We start from the raw sequence: 24,307 nt of genomic DNA, 5'->3' as shown, positions 1-24,307 counted from the left end.
ATTTTAGAAGTTTGTGGGTTTTTTTTAAAACTTACCTACAGATCTTTGCAGGAGAAGTTTTCTGTAGGAAATAAAGAGACATAAGTAGTCTTTAAAAATTGTTTTTCCCTTAAAAGAAAATATTTAGGTCAAGAGGCAAATAAATTATGAGTAAGTTTATTGGGGGCTTAACAGCTTGCTGCACTTGAGGGCTTGTTGTGGCTTTTTCTTCTTGGACAAAATGAAGGGTGACTCAGAGGCCCAGGGGTGAGTCACTCGGGCAGGGCCCTCTGCATGTGCCGGTTACCTCTCTCACCATCCGAATCCTGTTTACTCACAAAAAAACAAAAGTGATGCCGGGGCCAAGCCTTCCCATAGCTTACACACCACGCAAGGGGGACAGAGAGAAATCAATGTAACCTGTGCAAGACAAGAAATTAAGCTCTTGTTCAACTTCTATTCCAGTCTGTCTCTTTAAATCTTCCTTCCATGAATCCAGCTCTGACTCTGAGCAGTGCTATAAATTCTCTGGAATGATGTGTAAATTAAGAAACAGGAGAAGGGACATTTGACTCCACCTTCACAGAGAAGGAAAAAAGGGCAGATTGAGGAAATCTAAACTTGGCACGTAAAGCTCCCTGAAATAAAGAAATTCCAATGCAGACTCTACCTTTATCGGCTCCTTTTTATTAGTCAGTTTAAGGGAATCAGTCCTTTGCACTCAGGAAGAAAGTTCTGCCAGGGAGAAGCATAGCTTGTTCTATATTTGATAGGGGAAATGGTCAGGTAAAATAACAGATTAATTACGAACATTTCGGAAGGCTTATTTTGCTAGTTGAGGACACAGTGCAATTTTAATATATTTTTTTAAAGGGTAGGAGGAGGGATGAACAGGCAGACCACAGAGGATTTTTTTTTTTTTTGAGGAAGAGTGACCCTGAGCTAACATCTGTTGTCAATCTTCCTCTTTTTCTTTTTTCTCCCCCAAGCCCCAGCACATAGTTGTATATCCCAGTTGTAGGTCCTTCTAGTTCTTCTATGTGGGGTGCCGCCTCAGCATGGCTTGATGAGCGGTGAGTATGTAGGCCCCCAGGATCTGAACCCGGGAACCCTGGGCCGCCAAAGTGGAACACACGAACTTAACCGCTATGCCACTAGGCCGGCCCCTAAACTGCAATTTTTTTTTTTTTTGAGGAAAATTAGCCCTGAGCTAACATCTGTTGCCAATCCTCCTCTTTTTTGCTGAGGAAGATTGGCCCTGGGCTCACATCTGTGCCCATCTTCCTCTTCTTTATATGGGACACTGCCACAGCATGGCTTGATAAGCGGTGCGTCAATCCACGCCTGGGATCCGAACCTGAGAACCCCGGGCCCCCGGAGCTCCAGAACTTAACTGCTACGCCACGGGGCCAAGCCCCAAACTGCAATTTTTTGACTCGAGTTCAGATAGTGTGAAGTATGAACATACTGTTTAAAAGTGAAGTGCTGACAAGAGAAACATGTCGTTTGCTATGAAGACTATGTTAAGTTTTCATGCATTACTAAACAATCCAGTTTGCATCGTTTTCATAAACAGACTCTGTGAACAAAGCAGTGGCTTGCATCTTTAGATCCTTTAATCTATCTTTGTGGAACCTGCCTCAGCAGAGCACAGAGGCAATGCCAACCTTGACCCCACTGCCACCTGGTGGGGAGACTTATCCCTTCAGTACAGAAAGGATGACACACACGAAGGTGACCTGGCTCACAACACCTGCATCATGGGAAAAATGCATTACTAAAAGATTCTGAGCTAAATATCACCAACATCTCAACAGTTCGGTGGAGAAGCAGGAATGGAGAGGACAGAGACGAAGGGGATGCCCCACCTCTTCCATGAGAACATGTTCGCCCAGCAACTGTCTGGGGGCTTCCACTACAGGGCAGCAAACCAACCCAGAGCCTGAAAGCGTTCCCCCATTCCACAGAGGAGAGAGGCTTTTTTATTCTAAACTCCTCTGTCTAAAGGAGCCCAGAACCTGAAATATGAAGAGCAAAAACAGGCAATAAATTCATTACTGAGCTCTATTCCCCGAGGGCTCGGAAGACAAGTGAAGGGCTAATGTCAGGGCGTTCACCTTTATAGGCCCTTCAGTCCAAAACTCCCCCAGCAACAAGTCCTAATGACGTCTCAGCATTCTGAATGGGGCAGGATAACTCCTCAATAGTTCCACCGCCAAAACTAACAATAAGGAGCTCCCGTTACTCTTGGTTAGCTGACTTACCCTGAAGGCTATTCTGTGCTGGGTGCTGTTCTAGGTGCTCTACAAGTATGGACTCATTCGTTATGGGTTAATTAATAACCTTGGGTTATAAGCTACAGAGGGGGACACTGAGGCACCGAGAAATGAGGTAAGCTGCCTAAGGTCGCAGGTTTGGGGCCAGGAGACTCGCTCCAGAGCCTGACCCATTACAATGCTATTCTGCCACAGTGACACCTGTTGGCCCTTTCCGGCCACTAGCTTTCATTTGCCGCTTCCTCTGCCTGCCTGGAGTGCTTTCTCCTTGTCCACCTGGGAAATTCCTACCCATCCCGTGTGACTGAGTTCAAATCTAGCCCCTGGGGAAGACCCCCATTCAACCCTTCCAAGCAGGACTTACCGTGGCTACCCCTCGTCCACCTGCACCCCTTTTCTGGCTCATACGACACTGCATGGGCATCACAGTCATGTTTACATGTCGGCTCCTCCATTCAACCTGAGTTCTGTGAGGTGATAAGCGTGTCCTCTACGTCTCTGTAGCTGTAGCCTAGCGTGATGTTCGATATGTAATGTATATAAATGTTGAACAAACGAACAAATGAGTGAGAAGCAGTATTCTAATGTTAAACTGTGATGAATATATCTGCAAGGTAGTAAGACTAATTCCACAAGCCACACATTACCTTAGAGTCAAACACTGTGTGTGTATGAGTGTGTGTATACAAAGAACTAGTTATGAATGGTGACAACGAACTACAGCTCCAGATACAGTTTATTCTCATAACCTGGGAATGAGGTTATGAGGAGGTCAAGTTTACTCTCCAAAGTCGATTCTAGTAAAACCTGACACATAACAGACAATAGAGCCCTCGCTGTGAGTCACAGGTCAAGTCTGAGAGGAGGCTCGAAGCTGTGTTCCTCACGATATCCTGTCATCCGTCACCGCTCAGGGCTGAGTGATCAGGGATGTAAATCATATCAAGAACATCTCATGGCAATCTTCATCACAGAGCAGATTTTAATGCTAAACTACCAGAAACTAGAAACTACTACAAAGAGGGGCTGGCCGACACACTGTGTTTCCCGTGGAGTGGAATGAGGACACACATAGAGGTTCCTGACAAATTGTTCAATGGAAAAATAGGACGTATTTTATGATTTGTGTAAATACACCTATACATGTGCATAGAAAAAAAGTCTGAAAGAATAGATGGTTTCCTCTGGGAAGCAGGATCACAGTTGATTTCTGCTTTTTTCCTCTGCATTTACTACAACTTATTATTTCTTATTACATTCATAAAGGAAAGAAAGATTTTTTTAAATAACTAAATAGATATTTGCCCTGACAAGAAATGATGTTTTGTGTTAGTGATGAAATGGAATTAAAGATTCAAAATATCTTGGTGTTCATCCAACTCCTTCCAAGGACAGGTCCTCTCAGCCTGGAAGTCTGGCCCCTGGTCTCTGCTTGATGGAAACATCCCTGAGGACCCTCCAGCCCCGTGTTGGGGGACGATCAGATCATCTATCTGATCCAATTTTTTCATCAGGAAGCAATATTCTATGGAGACGCCTGGATCCAGCACCTAGACCAGGTGAATCTTCATTTTAAATTCACAAAACACTATCCATTTCATGAATAAGAAGCCTTTTTGGAATTTGAGTCAGCCTCCCAGAACCTAAGCAGCTCTTGGTTTCTGAACCTGAAACCTCAGTGACCAGTCAGCGAATATTCACTCGGCACCAGTTCTGGGGCTGCGCCCTGGGGCTACACAGAGAACAGCTCCATGGGCCCTGCAATGAGAGGGCTTGGAGGAGGCAGGCGGAGACACAAGGAAAATCATACTGCATTTCACTGAACCTAAGATGCCACTGATTGTAAAATTCCCTATTATTTTATACACTACTAAGAAAGAAAAATATATATATATCTATACTATATATACTAAGAAAGAAAAAATTAGACCAGGGCACACCATTGATTGTAAAAGCATCCTGATTTCAGATAGTGAAAAATTTTTAATGTGAAAAAAAGGAGCACATGTGAGAATTGATGACATATGGAAATCACAAGATGGTGCGATAAACAGAATGTCAGAGAAATGTGCCCCTGCTCCTGGAGGTGTCAGGGAAGCCTCCACTGCACGTGGATCAGCCTGAGGTGCCGGGAGCCTCACTGGAGGCACCGCAGGGTCCCCTCTCACCTCCTGCAATCCTTTCTCCTCCACAGACGGCTGGATGAGCAGCTCACACGGTGAATCTGATCCGTCTCTCTGGGCTTCAAAACCCAACCGTGACCTCCCATTGCACTCGGCATAAATTCCCAGCTCAGCCTCAAAGGCGCCTGTCTCTAGCCTCGTCCTCAGCCTCCTCTCTTTCTTATCAACCTCCAGCCACACTGGCGCACACAGGCTTCCGCCAAGTCCCTCTTGCGGGACTGGCCCCCTGCGCCTGCTGCTTCCTCTTTCTCTTCCTCTTCCCTCCTTCCGCTTCTACTTGTCCAACCCCTGCTCAGCCTCTGTCCATGTTTAAATGTCACGTCCCCAGAGCGGCCACTCTGGCCACACAATCCAGCACGTGGGGCTCATGATTTGTTTAGTGTCTGTCTCCTGTGCTTGGCTGATGCTCCACAAAGCAGCGACCATGCTCTTGCTCACTGCTGTAGACCCAGGGGCTGGCACCATGGGAGTGTACGCAGGTATATAAGAAATATCCATAGAGTGAATGAGGGGGTACTTTTGCTGACAGATCAGAGGAAAGAAATATCATGATATGGTCTAGGAAAAGTGAGAAGTTTGCTTGTGGTTGGAATTTCTAAAACCTGAGAGGTGGATGGCGCCCAGGTGGAGAAGGGCTTTGCACGCCTCCGTGTGGGTCATGGGCAGTCCCCAAAGGGCTGTACGTGAGGGACACGATTGGATCTGTGTTTCAGAAAGATCACTCTGGTGCAGTGTGGAGGAAGGTGAGTGTGGGGAGAGACAGAGGCAGGGAAACCAGCCAGGGCACCACCCCACGTCTCTCGGGCAGCTCGGTGCCCACCAGCCTTCACCAGGCAAGGGCACACACAGATAACGACAACCATCTAGGCCGGGACTGCTCACTCCAGGCCCTACCTGGCTGCCCTGAGGGCTCAAGATCTCATTTCTCAGCCCCTAGCTGGGCAGCCCTGAGAAACAGATAAGGACCTGAACTAAGGCGGCAGCAGCAGTAGGAATGGAGAGGAGGGGACAGATTCAGAACTAGACTGGGTGTGGGGGGAAGGGAGACCGAGGAGTCTGAGGGGACCCCTGCATTTCCGACTTGGGAGAGGATGACCAGGATTGGGATCACTAAGTGAGAAGCAGGTTGAAGAAACAGATCAGTTCCATTTGGATCCCTCTGCATTTCACAAACCCGGGAAACAGCCAGGCGGAGAACCAGAGGCCTGCAGGCCATAGGGATCTGAGCTCAAGAGAGAGGTCTGGGCTGGAGTCCCCAGTGAACTGAGGGGGGCTGGTGCCATGGGTGTGGATGCGATTGTCCAGAAAGCGTGTTGCATGGGAACAAAAGGCGCCTGAGACAGAGCCCGAGGAGACCCTGAAGGAGAGACAAAGGACAAAGAGGAAGACAGGTGGCTGTGAAGGGAGAGCCAGAGACTCTGGGATAAGAAGCAGCAGGGAGCGGGAAATGAAGGTCAAGGGGCTAAGAGATTCAGGAAAAGGGAGGGGGTGACGGATGGTGTAAAAGGCCAACAGAGTTGCATAAATGAAGCCATCGGTGACTTCAGCCAGAGCGACTTCAGGGTAATGGTGGGGGCAGGAGCAGGCTGAAGGTGAGAGGGACACAAGGACACGAGGACATGAGGGCGTGGACAGCACCGAGCCGGACCCTCTCTTAGGCGCTGTGGCGGGAAGGGCAAGGATGAGGTGAGCGGAGGTGGAGGGCGAGCACGAGGAAGGCAGCTGCTGGCTCTCCTGTCGAGTGTTGGTTTTATCAACACAGCCTTCCAGAGCTGGGTTCCTGTGAGTGGGTCTCCCAGGGCCTGCTCCTTTTCTGGTGGATGGAGAAAACTGGGCATGTCTGCAGGCCAAGGGAAATAAGCCAGCAGAGGCAGAGAGGTCAACTATCCAGGAAAGAGGAGGGTAACCCACGGAACTGCCTCCCCTCCGAGGAGCAGGCGGGGGTCACGGAGGGCACCCAGGTGTGCGCAGTGGCCTTGGCCATGGGAAGGACGCCTCTCTCCCCTGCACACCTGTAAGAAGTGCACTGCCCAGATGGCTGATTACCCTCTCTCTAGTTTAAAAGTTCCAAAATTTTGATATGAAATCATTTCAAACGGGCAGATGTTAGAAAAAAGGAACGTCTGAAAGAGGGACCAAATTAAACCCACCACTAATAACGTTAATAATCATAGCTAACATGTACAGAGCGCCCACATGTGCCAGAAACTGCTGGAAGCACTTAACACGTGTGCCGCACTATGCCCTCCCAACAACTCTATGAGTTGGGTGATGTTACTAACCCGTTTTGACAGATGGAGGCACAGAAGATGAAGGAACTTGATGTAGCTGGTGTGAGGCAGAGCTGGGGCTGGGGCTAAAAGGGAATTTCCTCAGGGTGGGCTGAAGCTCCCAGCACCCGACGTGAAGCTCTACCTTATGTTTCCATGAGGCGCTGGGATTAGCTGTGGGTGGGAACGCCTCCCCCACCAGGCACAGCAAATGCTTCCTTGAATCCCGACGCCCTGGCCGGGCACTGGCCTGGAGCTGAGTTCCTTCAGATCAACAAGCGTTCCCACGTATGTCTGGTGAACTGAAGGGACGTCAAAACTGTGATCCCTGAGGGCCGGCCCTGTGGCTTGGTGGTTAAGTGCGCGCGCTGCGATGCTGGCGGCCCGGGTTCGGATCCCGGGTGCGCATCGAGGCACCACTTCTCCGTTCATCCTGAGGCCGAGTCCCACATACAGCAACTAGAAGGATGTGCAGCTACGACACACAACTATCCACTGGGGCTTTGGGGGGAAAAAATAAAATAAATAAAATCTTTAAAAAAAAAAAAAAACTGTGATCCCTGAAATTAGTGACCACTGTCGGGTAGTCTTGACTGGAAACAGATGGCAGGAAAAGGTAGAAACTAATTTGGGCCATAAACAAAGGTGTGTCTTTGAAATTTAAAGCAAGGGAAGTGAAACTAGCATTTTGCATTATCATTTACCTCTTTCCGAAAACACTTCTGGTGCCCACAGACAATGACTTCAGCTACATTATGTAAAGTGAGAAACACAGGAATGGCCTGAAAGAAAACAGAACAATAAGCATGAAAATATTTTCTTTGATCTCATAATTACATAATTCTCGATTTCTGCTTAAAAATAAAGACCTGGGGGAACTGCTGGTATTTGCATATATAATCCTCTGCAGCAAAAACTCTTCTCCATGGATTAGTGCTCTCTCTCGTAGTATTATTCTTGGTAAGATGGTCATAGAGGCTCCCCTGCTACGAGTATTCTCATCAACACACATTTATTAAGCACCTACTATGTGTCAGGCACTGTGCCAGGTGCAGGGTACACATCCCGTGAACAAGGTGGACACGTGACAGGGAGACTAGCCCTATTGAGGTAAGAGCTCTGACGGAGTGTGCAGAAAGGCGCATCTTACCCAGCGTGGGGAGAGCAAGCCTTCTTGGAGGAAGTGAAGTCCAAGGCCTGAAAGAGAACTGAATGATGAACCAGAGGGAGCCAAACAAAGAGAGGAGGCGGAGAGTGCTCCAGGCAGATGAGAGTGACCCCGCTCCACCGGGAACTGGGGGAAGTCAGGCACGCTGGAACATAACGTGGAAGGGACAAGTCGGGGAAAAGAAGGCGGAGAGGTCATCACGAACCATATCAGGAAGTCAGGACCACCATAAGAGTCGCTGAAGGGTTTTAAAGCAGACAGCGACATGATTTGATCTTCGCGTTAAAGGGAACTTGGGCCACTCGGTAGGGGACAGGAGGCAGAGACGGTCGCAAAAGTCTAGGGGTATGGTAGACTGAAAACTGGTCCTCCAAAAAGCCACCTCCTGTTGCCTGGAACCGGTGAATGTTACCTTGCACGGCAAAAAGGGGTCTTTTCAAACGTGACTAAGTTGAGAATCTTGAGATGGGGAGTTTACCCCGAACTATCTGAGTAGGCCCTAAATGCAAACATAGTATTTATAAGAGAAAGGCAGAGATCTGACACACACAGAGGCTGTGACTACAAGCCAAGGAACGCCAGCAGCCGCCAGAAACAGAAAGAGGCGAGGAACAGATTCTCCCCCAGAGCCTCTGGAGGGAGCAGGCCCTGCCGACACACCTTGACTTTGGACCTATAATACTGATTTTGGACTTCTGGCATCCAGACCCGGGAAAGAATAAATTTCTGTTGTTTTAAGCCACCCAAATATGTGGTAATTTATTACAGCAGCCACAGGAAACTAATACACGGAATGACAAGATGGTGGCCTGAACTTGGCAGTGGCAGTGAAGACGGAGAAAAGTGCCCACATTAAGGAAATATTTAGGAGACTGAACTGAGGCAAACATTTGAATAACTGGGATCAACTTCGCACCAAAAAAAAAAAAAAAATGGAGTGTGAGATTTTGTTGATGCTGATGTTCCCTGCAAAGCAGAGAAAGATCAAGAACATGCGTGGGTTTTGGCACCAGCCTGGGCTTCAGGCCCAGCTCCACCATCTGCTTATCCAAACCTTAGTTTGCTCCTCTGTAGAATGGGGATAACCATACCTAAGACCTGGAGCCATTGGGAGGAATGCGGGAAACAACGCAGGTAAAAGACCTAGATGAATGGTGCAGGAGCACTGCATGAAGGTGGTCCATGTAACTGGTAGCCCACCCTCAGTGGCCCTGACAGAGGCCCTCAGCTGGGGCGCTGCTCCAGCTTAGTGGACCTGCTTAAAGGTCATCCTGCTCTCTTCCTTCCAGATGGATTAATTCTTCATCGTTTTGGAAGATATATTTTTACCTTGTTTTTAAAACTTTTATAACTTCATAGCTCTTCCCTATTTTAGTATTTTGTTAGAGCTTGCACTGCTTTATTTCCTTTTGAGTTCTTGCCTTACAGTTTTCTTGCCTTTTTAACTTTTTCTACTCTTATTTTATCTTTCATTAAAAGTTCAACTCATTAGGGGCCGGCCCCGTGGCGTAGCGGTTAAGTGCACACGAGCCGCTGCTGGCGGCCCGGGTTTGGATCCCGAGCGCACACCAACGCACCACGTGGCAAGCCATGCTGTGGCGGCATCCCATATAAAGTGGAGGAAGATGGGCACGGATGTTAGCCCAGGGCCAATCTTCCTCAGCAAAAAGAGGAAGATTGGCATGGATGTTAGCTCAGGGCTGATCTTCCTCACACACACACACACAAAAAAGTTCAACTTATTAAAGCAATGATGAAGAAAATAAAAAAAAAGTCCTACTCAACAGTTTTTCCCTTTTAAAATCATACTTTATGTTCTACTTTTTCATTTGTCTTTTGCACTTCTTTTTATTCATCTTGAAATTTTATATTGTGAATTATTTTGTATGTGTTTTAAAATTATTAAAGAGGTTTTTTTTTTAACTGGCTTTATCCATTAGGCCCGTGTTTGGCAAACTTGGGCCCTGGCCTTTTAGTTCTTGGCAGGAAAAGATAGTAAAGAAAATCTTGGACAGGTCAATCGTGTGGTACATGCAAGTAAATCTGAAAGGGTGACCTAGATCTTACTTATTTAAAATTAAGACCTTATTTAAAATGCTTTTGCCTCCTTGACTATAAAATCACTAAGGAGACCAGACTTAGGACTGAGATTACAGAACTCTAGACGCTAACTGTAGACCTCAAGGAGGCTGACTTTTTTCTATTTTATAAACTGTAGACAGGTTTCTCAATCTCCCTAGAACCTACTCTGATCAGACTCTGGAAAAGGACCTATCTATACATACAGAACTGATTTTTTTTGTGTGTGTGTGAGGAAGATCAGCCCTGACCTAACATCCATGCCAATCCTCCTCTTTTTGCTGAGGAAGACTGGCCCTGAGCTAACATCTATTGCCAATCCTCCTCCTTTTTTTTCCCTTTTTCTCCCCAAGGCCCCAATAGATAGTTGTATGTCATAGTTGCACATCCTTCTAGTTGCTGTATGTGGGACGCCGCCTCAGCATGGCGGGACAAGCAGTGCGTTGGTGCACGCCCGGGATCCAAACCCGGGCCACCAGCAGCAGAGCACGCGCACTTAACCACGAAGCCACGAGCCAGCCCCTACAGAACTGATTTTAAAGTGCACTAATAACAGCTACCACAATGTGTTAAGCACAGTGCTAATCATTTCAATTGCATTCTCTTATTTAAACCCCCTCCCAACAACTCTATTAGTGGATGCTATTACCTTAATTTATAGACAAGGAAATCGAAGCTTAAAACATCAGGCAACTGGCTGGGTCAGGCAACTCACCTAGTTCAGGGCGGAGCCATAACTCCAATCCAGGCCTGTCTAACTGAGCCCACACTCCCAGCCTCGATGTTATAATACCCAATCACGTCAGCCCCAGGGTGGACTTCCTGGATCTACAACCGTCCAAAGTCCAGCATGACTGGTGTGTTTCAAATCCTGCCCGTTTGCTTCCTCCAGGAATAAAACTGGAATGATCTAAAATGGTTGAACTCAAAGAAAACTCTATGCCCTTTTTAAAAGGGATTTATAGGGCTGGCCCCGTGGCTTAGCGGTTGGGTGCGCGCGCTCCGCTGCTGGCGGCCCGGGTTCGGATCCCGGGCGCGCACTGATGCGCCGCTTCTCCCGCCATGCTGAGGCCGCGTCCCACATACAGCAACTAGAAGGATGTGCAGCTATGACATACAACTATCTACTGGGGCTTTGGGGGGAAAAAATAAATAAATAAAATCTTTAAAATAAAAGATAACTCAATGTGCTATTGGAACGTAGGTAAGTTTTAAAAAAAAAAAAAAAAGGGATTTATATCTTCCATTTCTACTTAAAAAAAATTTAAATCTGAATTTCTCAAGCCATTTTTCCTACTGAGAAGCTAGCAGGCTTTAGAAACAGTAATTCTACAATTGACTATATCAGCCGCCTTAGAGATCTATCACAAACAATATTATGGGAGTCTGCAACTTTAATTACTGATTTTCCCTTGCCCTCTAACTCTGTGCACAAGTCCCGGTCTGAACTACGCTATTAGCTTGGAGAAAACCTGCCCTTTATTATCTTTATGAAGAGAGGTTCAGCAGGACTTACTTTTGTCAAATTAGACAAAAGTTCTGTGAAATGATAATATCAATAGTGATAATAGTTAAGATATAGTGAATGCTTACTGTGTGTCAGACACTGTTCTAACTGCTTTTACATATTTAATCATCATAATAGCCCTAAGAAGTAGATACTATTAACATCCCCATTATACAGATGAGAAAACAGAGGAGTATAATCTGGGTCTCTTTTTTATAACCTGCCTCTTAATAATTACATGATCTAGATATGTGCTTGCTGCTGAAGAGAACAGAAATATAAGCACGTTCTTCCACATTGGCAAGACTCTAGGAATGGCCTCAACAACAAAAGGTCCCACCATCTTTCATCAGGAAAAATGGCCCAAGATCAACTGCCATAAAGCCCAAATCATCATTTTTGACACAAAATGCAATTGATCAAATTCACCTACACTACAGGCCGATTTATTTAGTTACTTAGGAGCACAATTTGCAACTAATTTATTCTTAGAGTCCATTAGCTTAAAATTCAACATTTCATCCATGTACCATCGGAAATTCTTCTCTGGTTGTGAAAAGAAATTCATAACTATTACTTAAAATTTTTTATTATTTCCATGCTTCCCAGAGTGGAATTTTGAAGCCTCGATTGTTATTTGTTCAGGTGTTGGAACTTAGAACAGTTTTCTATGGAAAATCCTCGTCCTGCCCACAGGCCCGGTCTTGGGTCACTCCGCAGGGGTGTGAATGACTCCCTTATTCAAGCAGGTCTTGGGTCAGCTTCTTAATTTTTTTGTTGTTTTTTTTTGTTTTGAGGAAGATTGGCCCTGCGCTAACATCTGTGGCCAATCTTCCTCTTTTTCTTTTTTCTCCCCAAAGCCCCAGTACATAGTTGTACATCCTAGTTGTAGGTCTTTCTAGTTCCTCTGTGTGGGATGCCGCCTCAGCATGGTTTGATGAGCAGTAAGTAGGTCCGTGCCCAGGATCAGAACCTGCGAACCCGGGCTGCCAAAGTGGAGCACGTGAACTTAACCGCTATGCCACTGGGCTGGCCCCCTTGGCTTCTTAATTTTTGTAAAAGATTCTCAATCCTACCTTCTCTTTGGGTGATTTTTAACTATATGGGTGTGACCTTAATCTACAATACAGAATAACTGCACTCCAGACCCTCGCCAAAGAATGTAACTTTGAACCGTTGGCTGCCCAATTTTTATCAAAATCGTGCATGCCAGAAATAACGTTCCTAGCGGACCACCTAAAGGCAGCCTGCCCACCGTGAAGGTAGCCACATAATCAGAGAGCAGTGGTGTCAGCCCCAGAGAACAGCTCCTACTGAACTGTGCTATGTCATCGTGCCTTCAAAATGCACTAAGAATCCTAGAAACTGGGTTACCGTTGTGTTTGTTATAAGGACGTTACTGAAGCCCTCGCCTCACTGAGGGGCCCTGTCGACCCTTTATGAGGATTCAGGACCTGAGAGCAAAGAATAGCTTCAGTTTTCTTCAGCAATAGCCCTGCTCTTATCCTACAAGCACTGCGAGTCGTGTAACATTTTTATTTGGCTACAGAAAGCTGAGAGCTGAAATCAAAGCCCAACTGTATTTATTTTGTAAGATACTACAGCATAAATTTCTACATGCTAAGTTTCTCTGTGACCTTATCTAGCTCTTCTACTACCCTTAAGCTAGATTTCTTTTTTTTTTTTTTTAATATCAAGCAGTTTCTTTTACTCCTAACCAGTCTGTAAAGTAAATAAAGCAGGCTAGACTGGATTTCTTTTAAAATGCTATTGATAAGAAATGTTTATCTTATTTTAATCATAATTATCCTTTTAAGTCATCACACACCTTTATGGAAGATGGTGAGATACTTGAATATGCATGTGTACGTATAAATGAATACATTCATAAGTTGATTTGCATGAATTAAATTTAAGTGTTTATTTACATTAATTTCATTATTCTGTCATTAGATAGCAAACTCCTGGAGGGCTGAGCAGCAGACTCTCCTCTGCCAGGGTATCTCCAGTACACGCTTGGAGGCCACCTCTGACCTTCATTTGTGCATCACATTAAGTAGCTGACCTGTGTGTAAGGGGCCTTGTATGAAAAACAGACACTTAAAACACCAGGAGGTCCTCCTGCTTAACGAGATGCACAGGAATAGGAAAAGGGCTAAGGGGCGGCACCCGTCCTCCTGCTTGCTGGCTTGGGGGCACAAATGCAGGGGCTAAAACAAAGGACAGCCTGGCCTGCTCTCAGGGAATTGCTATTTTTATCACACTTTTTACCCAAGTGCATAGAAATGAATTCAGTTAAACTAAATATGTGTATCCTACAGCACCCAAAGGAGTTCTGAGTGAGACAAGTGAGAGCACATTATCATCCCCTCCTAGCGGCCGGCCCCGTGGCTTAGCAGTTAAGTGTGCGCGCTCTGCGGGCGCGCACCGACGCACCGCTTCTCCGGCCATGCTGAGGCCGTGTCCCACATGCAACTAGAAGGATGTGCAACTATGACATACAACTATCTACTGGGGCTTTGCGGGAAAAAAGGAGGAGGATTGGCAATAGATGTTAGCTCAGAGCCGGTCTTCCTCAGCAAAAAGAGGAGGATTAGCATGGATGTTAGCTCAGGGCTGATCTTCCTCACAAAAAAAAAATAATAATAATAATAAAAATAATATCACCCCCTCCTTTTCATATAATCCTCAAGAAAACCTCTATCAAGGCCCAGAGGGTTTTATAAATACATATTTTGTTTTGTTTTGTTTTTATTGATGTTTTAATAGTTTATAACATTGTGAAATTTTGGGTTGTACATTTTTGTTTGTCCCTCACCATATATATGTCTCCCTTCACCCCTTGTGCCCATCCCCTACCCCCACTGCCCCTGGTAACCACAATACAGTTTTCTCTGTCCATGTGTTGGTTTATATTCCACATATGAGTGAGATCATACAGTGTTTGCCTTTCTCTTTCTGGCTTATTTCACTTAACATAATACCCTCCAGGCCCATCCATGTTGTTGCAAATGGGACGATTTTGTCTTTTTTTTTATGGCTGAGTAGTATTCCATTGTATATATATATACCACATTTTCTTGATCCAGTCGTCAGTCGAGGGACACTTGGGTTGCTTCCACTTCTTGGCTATAGTGAATAATGCTGTGATGAACATAGGGGTGCATAACCCTCTTTGGATTGTTGATTTCAGGTTTGTTGGATAGATTCTTAGTAGTGGGATAGCTAGATCATAGGGTATTTCTATTTTTAATTCTTTGGGGAATCTCCATACCGTTTTCCATAGAGGCTGCACCAGTTTGCATTCCCACCAGCTGTGTATGAGGGTTCCTGTTTCTCCAACATTTGTTGTTTTTTGTCTTGGTGATTATAGCTATTCTAATGGGCGTGAGGTGGTATCTTAGTGTTGTTGTGATTTGCATTTCCCTGATGATTAGTGATGTTGAACATCTTTTCATGTGCCTATTGGCCATCTGTATATCTTCTTTGGAGAAGTGTCTGTTCATTTCCTCTGCCCATTTTTTGACCAGGTTCTTTGTTTTTTTGTTGTTCAGTTGTGTGAGTTCTTTATATATTATGGAGATTAACCCCTTGTCAGATATATGTTTCGCAAATATTTTCTCCCAGCTGGTGGGTTGTCTATTAATTTTGATCCTGGTTTCATTTGCCTTGTAGAAGCTATTTAATCTAATAAAGTCCCACTTGCTTATTTTTTCTTTAGTTTCCCTAGTCTGAGTAGGCACGTCATCCGAAAAGATTCCTTTATGACCAATGTCAAATAGTGTGTTGCCTATATTTTCTTCTATGAGTTTTATAGTTTCAGGTCTCACCTTCAGGTCTTTGATCCATTTTGAGTTAATTTTTGTGAATGGCGAAAGCAGAGGGTCCACTTTCATTCTTTTGCATGTGGCTGTCCAGTTTTCCCAACACCATTTATTGAAGAGACTTTCCTTTCTCCATTGTATGTTTTTAGCTCCTTTGTCGAAAATTAGCTGTCCGTATATGTGTGGTTTTATTTCTGGGCTTTCAATTCTGTTCCATTGATCTGTGTGTCTGTCTTTGTACCAGTACCATGCCGTTTTGATTACTATTGCTTTGTAGTATGTTTTGAAGTTAGGGATTGTGATGCCTCCAGCTTTGTTCTTTTTTCTTAGGATTGCTTTAGCTATTGGGGGTCTTTTGTTGCCCCATATGAATTTTAGTATTCTTTTTTCTATTTCCATGAAGAATGTCATTGGGATTCTGATTGGAATTGTGTTGAATCTGTAGATCGCTTTAGGTGATATAGACATTTTAACTATGTTTATTCTTCCAATCCATGTGCATGAGATGTCTTTCCATTTCTTTATGTCATCATCGATTTCTTTCAATAATGTCTTGTAGTTTTCATTGTATAGGTCTTTGACCTCCTTGGTAAGATTTATTCCTAGATATTTTATTCTTTTTGATGCAATTGTAAATGGTATTATCTTTTTGAGCTATCTTTCTGTTAGTTTGTTATTAGCATACAGAAATGCAACTGATTTTTGTAGATTGATTTTGTACCCTGCGACTTTGCTGGAGTTGTTGATTATTTCTAATAGTTTTCCAATGGATTCTTTAGGGTTTTCTATATATAAAATCATGTCATCTGCAAACAGTGAGAGTTTCACTTCTGTGTTGCCAATTTGGATTCCTTTTATTCCTTTTTCTTGCCTAGTTGCTCTGGCCAAAACCTCCAGTACTATGTTGAATAAGAGTGGTGAGAGTGGGTAGCCTTGTCTCGTTCCTGTTCTCAGAGGAACGGCTTTCAGCCTTTCCCTGTTGAGTATGATGTTGGCTGTGGGTTTGTCATAAATAGCCTTTGTTATGTTGAGGTACTTTCCTTCTATACCCTTTTGTTGAGAGTTTTTATCATAAATGAATGTTGCATCTTGTCAAATGCCTTCTCTGTGTCTATTGAGATGACCATGTGGTTTTTATTCTTTGTTTTGTTGATGTGGTGTATCACGTCGATTGATTTGTGAACGTTGAACCATCCCTGTGTCCCTGGTATAAATCCCACTTGATCATGGTGTATGATCTTTTTAACGTATTGCTGTATTCGATTTGCCAATATTTTGTTGAGGATTTTTGCATCAATGTTCATCAGCGATATTGACCTGTAATTTTCCTTCTTTGTGTTTTTTTGTCTGGCTTTGGTATCAGGGTGATGTTGGCCTCGCAGAATGAGTTAGGAAGCGTTCCATCTTCCTCTCTTTTTTGGAATAGTTTGAGAAGAATGGGTATTAAATCTTTTTTGAAGGTTTGGTAAAATTCACCGGAAAAGCCATCTGGTCCTGGACTTTTGTTTTTGGGAGGTTTTTGATTACTATTTCAATCTCTTTACCTGTGATTGGTCTATTCAGATTCTCCATTTCTTCTTGGTTCAGTTTTGGAAGGTTGTATGAGTCTAAGAATTTATCCATTTCTTCTAGATTGTCCAATTTGTTGGCATATAATTTCTCATAGTATTCTCTTATAATCTTTTGTATTTCTGTGGTACCCACTGTAATTTCTCCTCTTTCATTTCTAATTTTATTTATTTGAGCCTTTTTTCTTTTTTTCTTAGTAAGTCTGGCTAAGGGTTTGTCAATTTTGTTTATCTTCTCAAAGAACCAACTCTTTGTTTCACTAATCCTTTCTACTGTTTTTTTGGTCTCAATTTCATTTATTTCTGCTCTGATTTTTATTATTTCTCTCCTTGTGCTCACCTTGGGCTTTGTTTGTTCTTCTTTTTCTAGTTCTGTTAGGTGTACTTTAAGGTTGCTTATTTGGGCTTTTTCTTGTTTGTTAAGGTGGGTTTGTATAAATACATATTTTAATTGTGGTAAAATAGACATACAAAAGCCAGCCCTGAGGGCCTAGCAGTTAAAGTTCGGTGCTCTCACCGCTTTGGCAGCCTGGGTTTGGTTCCCGGGCACAGAACCACACTACTTGTCTGTCAGTAGCCATGCTGTGGCAGTGGCTCACATAGAAGAACTAGAAGGACTTATAACTAGAATATACAAGTATGTACTGGGGCTTTGGGCAGGAAAAATAAAAGAGATATTAGCTCAGAGCAAATCTTTCCCAGAAAAAAAAAAAAAAAAGAAAGCACTATGCTTAAAAAAAAGACATAGAAAATTTACCATTTTAACCATTTTTAAGTGTACCATTCACTGGCATTAAGTACATTCACAATGTTGTGCAACCATCACCACCATCCATCCACAGAACTTTTTCATCTTGCAAAACTGAAACTCTATACTCATTAAACAATAACTACATTCTCCCCTCCCCCAGCCCCTGGCAACCACCCTTCTACTTTCTGTCTCTGTGAATTTGACTACTCTGAGCACCTCATATGAGTAGAATCATATACTTTTTGTTCTTTTGTGACTGGCTTATTTCATTTAACATAATGTCTTCAAGGTTCATCTATGTTGTAGCATGTGTCAGAATTTCTTTCCTTTTTAAGGCCGAATAACATTCCATTGTGCTGATATACCATTTTGTTTATCCATTCATCCATCAATGGACACTTGGGTTGCTTCCACCTTTTGGCTATTGTGAATAATGCTGCTAGGAACATGAGGGTATAAATATCTGTTCAAGTCCTTGCTTTCAATTTTTTTGGATGTATACCCAGAAGTTGAATTGCTAGATCATATGGTAACTCTATTTTTAACTTTTTGAGGAATCACCATATTGTTTTCCACGGCAGCTGTACCATTTTACATTCCCAACAGCAGTACATGAGGGTTCCAATTTCTCCACATCCTCCCCAACAGTTGTATTTTTCTGTTTTTTTGATAATAACCATCCTAATGGGCATGAAGTGGTATCTCATTATGATTTTGATTTGCATTTCCCTAATGATTAATGATGTTGCGTATCTTTTCATGGGCTTATTGGTCATTCATATATCTCCTTTGGAGAAATGTTTATTCAAGTTCTTTGCCCATTTTTGAATTGGATTGTCTGGTTTTTGTTGTTGAGTTTTCGGAGTTTTCTAAACATTTTGGATGTTAATTCCTTATCAGATTAATGATTTGCAAATATTTTCTCCCATTCTGTGGGTTGTGTTTTTACTCTGTTGATAATGTGCTTTGATGCAGCAAAGCTTTTCATTTTGATGAAGTCCAATTTTGTGTATTTTTTCTTTTGTTCGATGTGTCTTTGGTGTCATATCCAAGAAATCACTGCCAAATCCAATGTCGTGAAGTTTTCCCCTTGGAGCCCAGTATTAATAAGTCATTTTATAAGAGTTATAGAGAACATCTTTAGATGGAGCAAGAAAACTAAAATCCAGAGGAGGGGGTTACTACTTTGCCGTGGAGCCCACATCTTAAGTAATCCTTGCAACTAGACTCTGATCACCTCTGACAAGAAAACAACGAGAAAGAGGGGAGAGCTGCCTCTGATCAGCAGTAACAGGGAACATTAGGGGGAAAGTCTCCATTCCACACCAACATGTACATTCTTTTCCTTTGTAGATCCAAGCCCCTTTACATAATATTGGCGCCAAACAGAGGGGGAGGAGACCCACGGGCTCCAGTTTGCTTAACTGAGTAACTTACTCCACATGGGTCTAATTATCCATGTGTGTTTCCTCACCAACACCCCCATCCAATCTCCCTCCCAATGTGTTGAGTGAATGTTGTGTTCATGGAAGACAGAAACCCTAACAAACAGTTAGGGAAGGACCGAGATCAAAGTGCCGGGTAAGAAACCAAGTCCAGTCCTGTCAAGATGCCTTAATTTAGATTTCTAGAGTCTTCAACTGCTGACCCTGGCTTCCCCTAAGAAAGAAAACAGCATGGTTTGAGCCGCCAAATCACTAACACCGGGATGGCCTCTCCCCGGCAAGCTCACTAATGTATGAATTTGCACATCTGTTCTAAACGCTCACCAGCACGGGCTTTGAGGCAATCCTGTCTAGCTGAGAAGCCTTCTGAATGGGAAATTATAACAAGAGTAATAACGACTGGTCAGAGTTGTACTGTCCCTCCACAGACTGACGCTCGTGCCATCAGAGCCATCATCACTGTGACCTTATTCAGTGTAGGAAAGCTGGAGAAGCAGTCCCGGGTTAGCCCGAGCAGAAGAGAGAACAACCACATGGTTCCTTCTCCCCAGCTCCTCGCTCAATCCTGATGGGCTGATCTCCTCAGGTTGTTGTGATTTAGGGAGGAAACAGGGTAAGATCTGGAAAAGAACTGTTATGGCTGGAAAGGCTTGGGTTTGCACCTTTGCTTTAAGATTTACTAGTGGTTGACCTTGGCTAAATAATTTGCATCTCAGTTTCCTCATCTGTAAATGGGAGTAATTAAGTCCGACTTTGTAGGTCACAAAGGCTGGCAATGGGAAGCGCCCGCCACATTATAACACTGAAAAGCCACACTGTCTGTTCCCATGGTGAGCTGTGTATCTCTCACTGACTCCCCTGGAAGTTCCTCAAGGTCAGGAACCATGTCTTATGTGTCTTCAAGCCCCCAACACATAATAGATTCCCCATAAATATTTGCTGAATGGAAGGCCACGAGAATAATCTCCTTCCCCTAACTCTGTATTTCATTCAGTTGTGAGTTTGAGGTGGAAAAATCATAAAGAACTGTCCCTACTGAGCCTCTGCAGCACTAAACCAGCCTCCTCTCAGGAGCTGCACATCAGAACAGTTTCAGTCTTGTCAGATAAAGGAGGCCTTCATGGAGCAGAGCCACCTCGAAAGTGTTTTGCATAACAATACACCCACAGATTTTAACTGAGCACTCTTCCCCCAATTCCTTGTGGATTCATTAAACTGACAGCTCGGCACCAGCATATTGATGCCTGTTTTCTCTCTAACACAAGCTGTACAAGTGCCTCATGTAAATCCACTCTATAAATTTTTAAACAATTATGTAAAAACAAAAAAACCCAGAAAACAAAGAAAAGATGCTGGGTTGCATTACTTCACTAAAAAACAATAAGTGTCTCCTTTCTGTCCTCTGCCCACTCTAATTGGGTATATTTGGGTTTTGGTGGCTTCCCTTTGCTCAAAGAGTCAATTGCAGCAGCTTCTTCTTCCCCCTTAAAGAAGACCGTGCTCGGGCCAACACCACTCCGCGTGCTGGGCCTCGAGAAGACAAGGAGCTCGCACCAGAATGTAAATTAGTGCATTGCTTCCTTCTTCAGAAAGTCTTGCTATAAAAAAAATGTCAGCTCAACTAAACAGGGTGTTTAGTGCTGAAGCTGATGTACATTCTGGTACAATCTCCTTATAGACAGGTAACAAAGAGCTCAGAGACTGGCACCGCCTGTGCATCACACTTCGAGAAGCACTGTTCTAGGTTACAGAACTCCTCATCTGCCTGACACATACTAGACTGACATTTACGATGGACTTTGGAGGATGTTCTGGCCACCTAGTATCCTTGCCCCTTCTTTTGGTAAATCACTCCAATATGAGGATCTGCCACACCCTCTCTCAGTCTATGGGATCCAGGTGGGGATCCTGTATGACTGGGGCAGGCCAAACAGTGTTCTGTGAATGGTTCAGGGAGGCCATGATCCAGGGCTGGCCAATCAGCATAATTCCACCCTCCTGGTTAGCTTTCAGACTTGGGATGGGCAGTGGCCCTGACTGATGCAATCAGAATGAATCCTGGGACTCTTGCAGGAGCTACAAGGAAGACAGTCTCTTTCCACTAGACTTAAAGTTGTGAGGATATGATCCGGGAGTCAACAACCATGAAGGGAGAGCCTGGCTGTGAAATGGAGCAAAGACAAGACACCAGAACTGAGAGACAGAGAGACAGAAACTGGATTCTGAGTATGTCATTGGAACTTCTGGATCAAGCCACGCCTGAAGCAGACTTCTACTTTATAACTTTTCACTAACGCGAATCAGTAGATTTCCCTTTTGTTTAGAGCAGCTTGTGAGCTTTCTACCACTTGCAACCAAAAGAGTCTGAAGTTATGCACGACTACTATACCCTGGGCTCATTCTAAAACCCATACATATTCGTCCTAAAGAGACAAATCTGAGAAGGCAAAATGTGGGGAGTCAGAAGAGTTGCTACAGTCTGGGACTAGAGGCAGGTTCCCCCACTTTCCACAGCTGAGTTCCTTCCTCTGTCAGGTGATTAACATCTGCCTCACCCATCACCTGTCAGGTGACTGTGAGAATCAAACAACAAGATACAGAGGAAGTCACTGGGGAAATGTGTGAAAAAGCACTGTACAAACAAAAGGCAGTAGTAGTAGTAGTAGTACAACACCTTACTTATTCAAACTTCCAAATTCTGGCATCCGTAACTCTCCAGATCCTATAAAATCTGTAAAAGCCTTTGAACAACACCACATTGTTTTTTCATCAAGTCCTACACTCTGCTATAGGAGAGGATGCTCCCTCTGCAGCCAGAGGGTGTAAGGTGAGGCAGCAGACTCCCAGGAGCCTGACAGAACCGAGAGGCAGCCGGAAGCCAGTGCTGGCCTCCTGTTCTGGGCTGAGCACCAACCTGCACTGAGGGTCATTTCTTAGGCCCACCCAGGATGTTTCTCCCCCATTGCACACATCATCCCATCTACTCAAGCTTACGAATCATGAAAGAAAAATGATGATTTAATTTAGAAATTACCGCTATTCATTCCCAACCACTATTCTGCAACTTTGGAGTGGTCCTAACAATAATATTATCATCCGGTGAGGCAGATTTTGTTTGTTTGTTTTTACTGTTTTCATATCCGAGATCTAAGGGACCGACATAACAACAAACTTTACAGAAAAACACTAGATTGTTTGCAAATTTCACATTTTTCCAAAAGTCAGAACACAATCATTTTCTGATAGATAAAAACAGTTAGCAATTAGCGTACAAAACGGGAAGAGTCATTATTACCGGTCCTGATTTTTAAGCCACGTTCTGAGTCTCTGGTCAATGGTGGTATTAATGGATTCTCTTTTGACGGCAAAATAAATTTTTGGAGTTCCATATATAACGTAACTGGATGAAGTTTGTTCTTCACAGTGCCCTCCTTTGAGGAGCTCAGTCCTGGGGGGAGAGGGCGGGGGACGGAATGGACACTTGTTTTCCTAGGGCCCCGTGTACTGGGTATCAACTCTGTGCCAAGCATGTACATCCATGACTAAGCCCAGCATGGCCCAGGCCATGTTACTGGTGGGCAGGATTTTGGCTCCCCGGAAGCAAGGAGCAGACTGAGCCCTCCCTCCTTTCTCCCAAGGATGGGCTGTGATCACGCAGAGCAGGCTGGCCCTGTGTGCGGCTGGCTCCATACATGTCACCACTCTGTCTCCCTGTGTCTCCGTCTGGGCCTCTCCATCTTATAAAACAAGTTGGCCCTTCCTTGTTATCGGGTTATCTTCAGCTCAGGGAGTGGGGGGAAAGGCTCCATGTTGGCCTCAGGTCCAAGACTTATTCTCCAACGTAGCTGTACCAGCATTAAAGCTGATGCTTTGTCCCCTATTGATCTGAGGCACAATAAGTTAAAAGGCAGAGGGGAAGAGGAGAGAGGGACTGTCCCCCCAAAACCTCTAACACTTACCAGTCTGGACAATGCTCTGGAACCAGCATAGATTATACCCACAAACAGCACTGAAGCAGGAAGCCACGTCAAAACATCAGATCTGGAAAGAGGGAAAGACACCACAATAGTTCTGTCACTTTATGTCCAAAAGACCTAGCTGGAAGGTATGACCCTTCTGATGCACCAAACACAGCGATAGTGGCTGTCTAAACATCTCTGAGTGATTTGTGAAGTGTGACGTGGTCTGTATCCGTTGAGAGTGATGGAGGCTGACAAAGCCATCTGCCTACAGCCTGTCACTCTGCCAACTACCCAGCATTACTGACCCCACAACGGGGCAGAGACAAGCTGGAGAGAGAAAAACCCTTCCTGCAGGTTGGCAGAGAGAACAGACTTGATTTTTTTTAAGGAGCAGTGAACATTATTCTTTGGATTTTAAGTAACCAAAGGCTTTGAACCTATGCCAAATTATTAAGAATTTTAAAAGGCTATTTATCGAGGCAATTTATCAAACAGCTCCATGGAATCACAACAAAGGGAACCACAGTGTCAAAGGACAGAATTTAAAAATAAAAGAGTGCTAGAACTTGAGCTGGGTGGCCATGTGCGACTTCCTCAACCATGAACCTGGAAGGCCGGTTCAGGGAATCTCTCGGGACTTGGAAGGGCGCATTTCTGTGATTCAATTGTGGCCACACCAAGAACTGCTTTCTCATTACAGTTTAGAATCTCGCTCTCCCCAAGAAAAGCAAAATCCCAGTTTTTACATAGAGTGCATATCAGTAAGGTTGCAACCTGCTTTCCCCATCAGTTACAAATGCACTGGCCCACTAATTAAAGTTCCCAGAGTAATTCTAACAATAGCTATAAATAAACAAAACCATTCCAGCAGAATATAACATAATAATCCCAACTAACTCCATGAACTGCTCTCCTAGGACAGTGCCTGCTCAAGAAATGATCTTTGTTAATGTTATTAGCATGGACAGGCACTCTACCCATGATCAGACCTGCTTTTGTACAACTTCCCAGGGAACCTGGCATTAAAATGTTTCCAGTCTCTAATAAGGCCCTCAAAACCTACTTCCTATATACATTCACTCAGCAAATACTTATAGCAATGTGCACGGTACTGACAGCACCAGAGTCAGTATTAACAGCGGCATCTCAGGTGACATTTGTTGAGTACTTGCTACAAGCCATGCACTGTGCTAAATGTTTTCTATGCTGAATCTTTTAAAAATCTGCATGACAATCTTATGAGGAAAATATTATTATCCCCATTGTGCATATGAGGAAACTGAAGCACAAAGAGT

The 24,307-nt window shown here is 44.1% G+C and overlaps 1 protein-coding gene across 1 annotated transcript in view; it reads right to left on the bottom strand.

Moving 5' to 3' along the window:
- SLC35D4 (solute carrier family 35 member D4) overlaps nucleotides 1–24,307 on the bottom strand; it is an 89,232-nt gene that overhangs the window by 40,712 nt on the left and 24,213 nt on the right. Inside the window, 3 exon segments of the mRNA XM_087438979.1 lie at nucleotides 36–61; nucleotides 7,413–7,490; nucleotides 23,010–23,091. Coding sequence (XP_087295105.1) covers nucleotides 36–61; nucleotides 7,413–7,490; nucleotides 23,010–23,091 — 186 coding nt within the window.

The sequence above is a fragment of the Ceratotherium simum genome, chromosome 14 (assembly GCF_057802395.1).
Source record: "Ceratotherium simum simum isolate JZ-2026a chromosome 14, ASM5780239v1, whole genome shotgun sequence".
Lineage (NCBI taxonomy): Eukaryota > Metazoa > Chordata > Mammalia > Perissodactyla > Rhinocerotidae > Ceratotherium > Ceratotherium simum.
This window is presented reverse-complemented; position numbering and strand designations above follow the sequence as displayed.